The sequence below is a fragment of the Podarcis raffonei genome, chromosome 10 (assembly GCF_027172205.1).
Source record: "Podarcis raffonei isolate rPodRaf1 chromosome 10, rPodRaf1.pri, whole genome shotgun sequence".
NCBI classification, from domain to species: domain Eukaryota; kingdom Metazoa; phylum Chordata; class Lepidosauria; order Squamata; family Lacertidae; genus Podarcis; species Podarcis raffonei.
This window is the reverse complement of record NC_070611.1, coordinates 75,149,902-75,157,207: the sequence shown is the minus strand read 5'-3', so window position 1 is coordinate 75,157,207 and position 7,306 is coordinate 75,149,902. Positions and strand designations below refer to the sequence as shown.

At 47.3% G+C, this 7,306-nt stretch overlaps 1 protein-coding gene across 1 annotated transcript in view; it reads left to right on the top strand.

Annotated features, from left to right (window-relative positions):
* Positions 1-2,508: 2,508 nt before the first annotated feature.
* Positions 2,509-7,306, top strand: part of LOC128422889 (uncharacterized) — a 33,852-nt gene continuing 29,054 nt past the window's right edge. The window contains exon 1 of the mRNA XM_053407508.1: positions 2,509-2,846. Within this exon, the coding sequence (XP_053263483.1) occupies positions 2,735-2,846 (112 nt within the window). The 5' untranslated portion in view covers positions 2,509-2,734. The remainder of the gene's footprint in view (positions 2,847-7,306) is intronic.

Below are 7,306 nucleotides of genomic sequence, written 5' to 3'. Positions count from 1 at the left end.
TGGACCTCAGTGTCCGGGCTGAATGATGGGGGTGGAGACGCTCCTTCAGGGATACAATGTTGTGGAAAGTATCCTGCAACCTCTTGGAGACACTGGCAGGGTCTTCCACAGCAACATCAGGAAGGTGTTTCCCATATTTCCTGCAGGTGACTGGAGAGGCAAATCTTCTGGAAACTAAAAGCAAACTTCCTCATGGGAAGCAAATGGTGCACTAATCTGGAGGAAGGCTGGACTCTCCGTAGTATCTCTCTGCTTGTGAGCTAATGAAGCATCATGTGGATTTGAATGCCATCCTGGCTTGTAGGCAGTCTTCTTCCTCCTTTCCCCCAGCTGGAAATTGTAACAGTGGTCTGCCTAATAAGGATGTTGCAAATGTGGCTGAGATATCCTTTCAAGGCTCAAAATGCCCTTTTTTAAAGCAGTCTTTTTATTTCACCTTTCATACCGTATTTTGGTATATGATCCTTCAGTCATAGAATCATAGAATCATAGAGTTGGAAGAGACCACAAGGGCCATCGAGTCCAACCCCCTGCCAAGCAGGAAACACCATCAGAGCACTCCTGACATATGATTGTCAAGCCTCTGCTTAAAGACCTCCAAAGAAGGAGACTCCACCACACTCCTTGGCAGCAAATTCCACTGTCAAACAGCTCTTACTGTCAGGAAGTTCTTCCTAATGTTTAGGTGGAATCTTCTTTCCTGCAGTTTGGATCCATTGCTCCGTGTCTGCTTCTCTGGAGCAGCAGAAAACAACCTTTCTCCCTCCTCTATGTGACATCCTTTTATATATTTGAACATGGCTATCATATCACCCCTTAACCTCCTCTTCTCCAGGCTAAACATGCCCAGCTCCCTTAGCCGTTCCTCATAAGGCATCGTTTCCAGGCCTTTGACCATTTTGGTTGCCCTCCTCTGGACACGTTCCAGTTTGTCAGTGTCCTTCTTGAACTGTGGTGCCCAGAACTGGACACAGTACTCCAGGTGAGGTCTGACCAGAGCAGAATACAGTGGCACTATTACTTCCCTTGATCTAGATGCTATACTCCTATTGATGCAGCCCAGAATTGCATTGGCTTTTTTAGCTGCCGCGTCACACTGTTGGCTCATGTCAAGTTTGTGGTCAACCAAGACTCCTAGATCCTTTTCACATGTACTGCTCTCAAGCCACGTGTCACCCATCTTGTATTTGTGCCTCTCATTTTTTTTGCCCAAGTGCAATACTTTACATTTCTCCCTGTTAAAGTTCATCTTGTTTGTTTTGGCCCAGTTCTCCAATCTGTCAAGGTCGTTTTGAAGTGTGATCCTGTCCTCTGGGGTGTTAGCCACCCCTCCCAGTTTGGTGTCATCTGCAAATTTGATCAGGATGCCCTTGAGTCCATCATCCAAGTTGTTGATAAAGATGTTGAATAAGACTGGTCCCAAGACAGAACCCTGTGGCACCCCACTAGTCACTCTTCTCCAGGATGAAGAGGAACCATTGATGAGCACCCTTTGGGTTCGGTCCCAGGAATAATAAATGAAATTATAATAAACTTGGGCTCACAGAGGTATTTTTTCCAGGAAAGAGATGTAGTCAGGTCTGCATTTTACCGGGTGATTTTGTTTCTAAAAAATGGGTGGGGGTAGTATTATATGGATTATTTGCTGTTTATTGTCTGGTTTAAAACCATGCATATATTTGAATTTCGCCCCTCTTTAAATTGCTTCTGGATGTTTTGGGAAAGGTAGGTAAGAAAATGTAATAAGAGTAGTGAATGGCATACAATTTGCATTTGCTAATATAACAACAACTTATACAGTCATACCTCGTGTTGCATCCGCTTCATGTTGCGTCTTTTCGCATTATGTCCCATGGCAACCCAGAAGTACCAGAACAGGTTACTTCCGGGTTTTGCCACTCGCGCATGCACAGAAGTGCTAAATCGCGCTTCGTGTATGCGCAGAAGCGCCAAATCGCGCTACGCGCCTGCACAGACACAGCGCTTCAAGTTGCAGGCATTTCACATTGCGGACGGGTCTCCGGAATGGACCCTGTCCATAACACAAGGCACCACTGTAATCAGTTTTAGAAAAATAACTAGCTAGCTAAGGCAAGTGGATATGACATGTGAGAAGAAGAACCTTTGGGCACAAGAAACGTCAGAGAAGGAATTGGGAAACCGATTTCAGCCTCACCACTTGGCCAAAGGTCTCTTGGTGATGTGGAGGCATTTGCCAGCCTGGCCCCAAGGTGTCTTGCAGGCTGAGGTGGATCCAAGTTGAGTTGTTCTCAACAGCCCCTGTGATGTTTCCATAGCTCTATGGGTTTCTCTAAGAGCATCCTTCCAAGGGACTGCTGGGGTTATTTGTGAAATTGGGCAGGCTGTGGATTGAGTCCCGACATCTGCTGCTCAGATCAGACCAAACATAAAGGCCTTGCTGGGCTTCCAGAAGATTGCAGGCTTCCAGAAGGTCTATTGTGTAGAGGTTCCACAGCCCAGCCATGATGACCAGTCCTCCTCCAGAAGTTCTTTGGAGACACTGTAACGCCCAGTGCTCTACTGCCCGCAGAGAGGTTCTGCCTGCTTCTGGAGACTCTTTCCTTGGAGGTGGTGCTACCCTGTGCCTGGTCCACAGGGGATGGGTGACCTGTTCATCCCACCCCCTTTCTCGGTGGAGATGGCCAGGCTCTGTCTCCTAGCAACGCAGAAGGAGAACCCACCGATGTCGACATCTTGCTGCTGAGGCCAAACGATGTGGAACCGCTACCAGGAACCACAGCTCATAAAGGGAGTCCCAGCTGGGCTGCTTCTGGGGGTTGTGGCCTTGCTGAGGTTGTTGGGGACACATGGCTACGATCCAGCGGGTAAGTGGGGCTTGGGGTCTGTGGCTAGGGGTGAGACCTTTATCTCGTAGTCCCTTTGACCAGGCCCACACTAGAGCTCTCACTCAGCCGTCCTCTTTAGGCATCTTCCCACCAAAACACAACCCAGATCTTAATGAAGCCAGACCCACCCATTTTTGGAGCTGGCTGTGATCCATGAGAAGTGAATTGTAGCTGTCTATTATTCAGATTAACTAGGGCAGAAGAGAAAAGCAAAATGATGGTCATCTTCTGGGCTCCTGAGACAAGTCTGGTTAAGGAGGCTGAACATAAGATAGGCTCCTGTTCCACCCATTACAGAGTCCTGATTATTTTGGCCCTGTGTCTGAGGCTTTGGTGCAGGCAGATGTTGAAAGTCAGGGCATCCAACCAGCTCTTCAACATACCTGGTGGAATATTATTACGATGCCTGCCTTAGGGCCTGATTCTCTGTTTGCTGTGAGCTGGAAAACCCAGGATTCAAACGGCCCTCCGGCCTAAAAATTGGTGTTGAAGCAATAATTCATTTCGCACTGTCTCAGTCGGCACTTGGAGCGCTTAGTGTTCTCCTAAGTAGGTAGCTGTAGAAATGTCTATATATTGGAGAAGTGAAAGCAAACCACTCTCACTATCACCCTGAGAGTTTGGAGAGATGGTTAATATGTGTTATGGGACAATACTGGGTATCCTGAATACCTTTCGTCTGATAGAAATTGCCGTAGATTTGCCCCAAGATGGAGAACAGATCTTTTATGAAGACCAACCCAAACTCACAAAGCACCTTCAAGTGCCGCAGGAGGTCCGTCCCTAGCTAGATGCCGAAGAAACAAAAAATAACTGTAAAAGGGGGGGAAAGGATGTTTCTTGCTCTCTGCATCGTTCCCATCCTAAGGTGAGGCAGAAGGAATGAAGTTTTTACTAGACTGAGGGCTCATCCAGACTTCCGCTTGTCCTCTCTCTTTCCCTGGGGAAAACTTGCTCTTCACCTCTGAATCGGACCAAACATCAATTGGGTTTTCTGTGGATTGACATTTGTTCCAAATCAGCGGTAAAGAGCAAATTTTCCTGGGAAATGTGGTGGGGCAAATTGAAAACCATTCAGACTCATGGCTACAAAGCATGGGGCAAGCAGAAACCATTTCAGAACAATCCTTGCTAGGTCCAAGATAAACAGAAGTGCAGACAAGCCCACACACACTTCCAGGTCCCGATTCCCCTTGGCTTATGTCTGCTATGAAGTAAGTCCCATGGAACGTGGCAGTCCTTCTTACATATCATTTCAGGCTACAATTAGTTATCTGCTTTTGTGGATGCAAATGCTAGCAACTGTTTGAACCTGCCTCTTGCAACTGGTTTGTCTCTCTTTATTTTAGGGGCCCCACCAGATAATCCCCTTGATGGGTAAAGCCCCATGTCAGGTCTGTTTTTTTTTTGGGGGGGTGGCATTCTCAGGGTGGCAATTTAAAGCTCAGGACTATCAGCTAGTCTAAAATTATTTCTTTTATATGATACAATATGATACGATACGATAATCTTTATTGTCATTGTCCCAAACAGAAAAACGAAATTGGGGAAAAAAATCTACATAAGACATTCAAAACCAACAAGCCTGCTATCCCAGCTATCTCAACCTGGTTAGCCCCCTAAAAACTCTGATACCCCATTTTTAAATACAACATACTCCCATAGAGATTCCTTACACTGCGTTTAAAACCAAAATCGCATTTGGGTAGAAACTGTTTCTGAGGCGGCTAGTGCTGGTTTTGATAACCCTGTACCTTCTTCCAGAAGGCAGAAGCTGGAAGAGATCATTTCCGGGGTGCGCACTATCCTGCGCTATCTCTGCAGCTTTCTTAGGGCACCTGGAAGCGTAGATTTGATCCAAGGTGGGAAGAGGGCACCCAATTATCCTCTCCGCAGTCTTTACAACCCTGGACAGCATTGCTTTTTCTCTGACCGTGCAGCTCCCAAACCACACACACAGACCATAGAAACACAGGCTACTGCCTTAGAGCTCATTCACACTTGCCCCATGATTTTTAGGCGTGGGTCCATAGTTTTTCTCTTGCGCTGTCTCTTTCCCCAGGAAAACCGGTGGGGGGAAAAATGCTAATTGGGTTTACTGAGGATGGAAATTTGCTCTGATTCAGTGGTAGACAGCGGATTTTCCCAGGGGAAGTGGCGGGACAGAAGAAAAACACAAATGGAAAATATCATGGGACAAACAGAAGACGATCGCTTAGGCTGAGACAGCTGCTCCATTTGTTTCAGGTGTATCTTCATGGCTTCAAACGGGGGCCTTGACAGCCCTATCTGAGCATTCTAGAGACCAGGGGCGTTGGAAGGGGAGCTGTGGGGGCAGTCCACCCCAGGTGCCCTCACTGAGGGGGGTGACATTCAACATGCCTCCTGCCCGCGACTCCCTAGCCTATCCCGAGCCTTCGGGGTAAGGGGGGAGCTGTGCCACTTTGCCAGTGGCATTTCCCCCCTTCCCCCTTCATTTTGACAGCTTGGGGGAGGCTTGGGAGTCGTGGGTGGAGTGCCAAATGTCCGCCATGGACGGCTTGCTCCTCCCCCAGCTTCAGGTTGCATGCGCCACTCCGGGCACCCGGGCAGCTATCCCATGCCTGGGAGGGCACCCTCCATGCCACACACCCCTCGGGAGCACGCCCACCCTGGGCAGAGTGGGCATATGGTCCACCGCTGCTGGAGACTCAACCTAGACCTTGCAAAGCGTGAACCTCACCACAGAACCTCACCACCTCATCTTTGAAACTTTGACCTTTAAGGTTTGCAGCTGTATCATTCTAAAAGGCCACTTAGAAGCCACAGCAGACATCGTTCTAAAAGAGGAAACATTTGCAGAAGAGTTTCCCCAACCTCTGTTTCCGCAAAAAAATCCAGGGGGAAACAAAACAAAACAACCTGAAATGAAAATACGTACACACACACACACACCTTCTCCTTTCCCAATTGCCCTTCAAGGTCAATTCTGTAATTCTGCACCTTGACTGCCATGTTCCTGTCAGGAGTTCAGCCTACACTCGAGTAGGACCCTGGCAGAGACACTTGCCCGACTGGCATGTTCTCTCCCTCCTGGTCGATTGTCCGGGAGCTTCAAAAGCTTTCTTCAGCCCGAACATCACAGTGACCAATGCCAAGACATCGGCACACTTAGGGATACGCAGAGTCTTCGCAGCTTGCGTAATGGACCTCAGCAACTCAGCATTTTGGCTAATCTACTTTATTTACATATAAACAGACACGGAGCACTGCAACATGGCTCCCTCTCTCTCTAGCATCAGAGAGCAGAGAGAGAAAGAACAAAGGACAATAGTCCCACTTCACGGAACACGGTAACACGAACATCCTGTCTCTGTCACTTCCCACTCTGTTGAGTCAAAACATACACTGTCATGTGATAGACAAAAATCTCATGACTGCAATCATAGATCAGGAATTCTAACGGTTCCATTCTTCAGCCTTGCTCAGATATTGGATTGTCTTTTAAAAGTTGGCAGGCCCATGACATCATAGAGCCTCACCCTATGATACATACGTAAGTGTCCTCTCTCCCAGTGCTCCCCCCCCAGAGGTACTGAAGGGCTCGCAGTACCAGCACCATTTTTCCTAGAAGTAAAGAACTGCACTATCCTATGAAGCTCAGGCTTTCTGATGCCACAATGTCCCCCTTTGTGGGATATTCAAGCTGTCTTTGCACAAGCTGGCCACACGATGGCACCACTGACTGCCAAAAACAGGAGCTGAGACCTCAGAATCAAACTTCTTTGCATACTGACAAGTTTCTTTTCTTTTTAAATCACCTTTATTATATATCAATTTACATCAGTTTACATACAACTTAGACAATACATACAATACACACCACTACATAGACACACCATAGACACTAACTTCCGATTCTTCTCGTTGTGCTATTTTACACTTTGTTTATCTATACACATCTTTTTAATTATTATTTTACTTTCCCATTTTTTATCAGGAAAAATTTTGCTGTGTACTTTCTCTATATTTAAAGATTCATTCTATGTCTGTCAGGAGGTTAACATTGTCACAGTAATTTTAAAGAAATTATTTAAATATTATCCAATTATCCAGCCCAGCTCGTCTGGGTGCAAGTCCCCTACGGGCCCATGAGGTCAGTAAAAGAAGGAAACTCCAGCCAAGTAATCTGGAGCAAAACAGTGGTCCGTACACTATGATCTTTATTGTTGCGCAACAGGTCCCCACAGGAGTAAGAACCCTGAGTAAGGGGTGACCTCCTCTTTTAAAACTTCCCGCTCTGGTGGGAAGGTAAACGGCGTTTCCGTGCGCTGCTCTGGTTCGCCAGAAGCGGCTTAGTCATGCTGGCCACATGACCCGGAAGCTGTACACCAGCTCCCTCGGCCAATAAAGCGAGATGAGCGCCGCAACCCCAGAGTCATCTGGGACTGGACCTAATG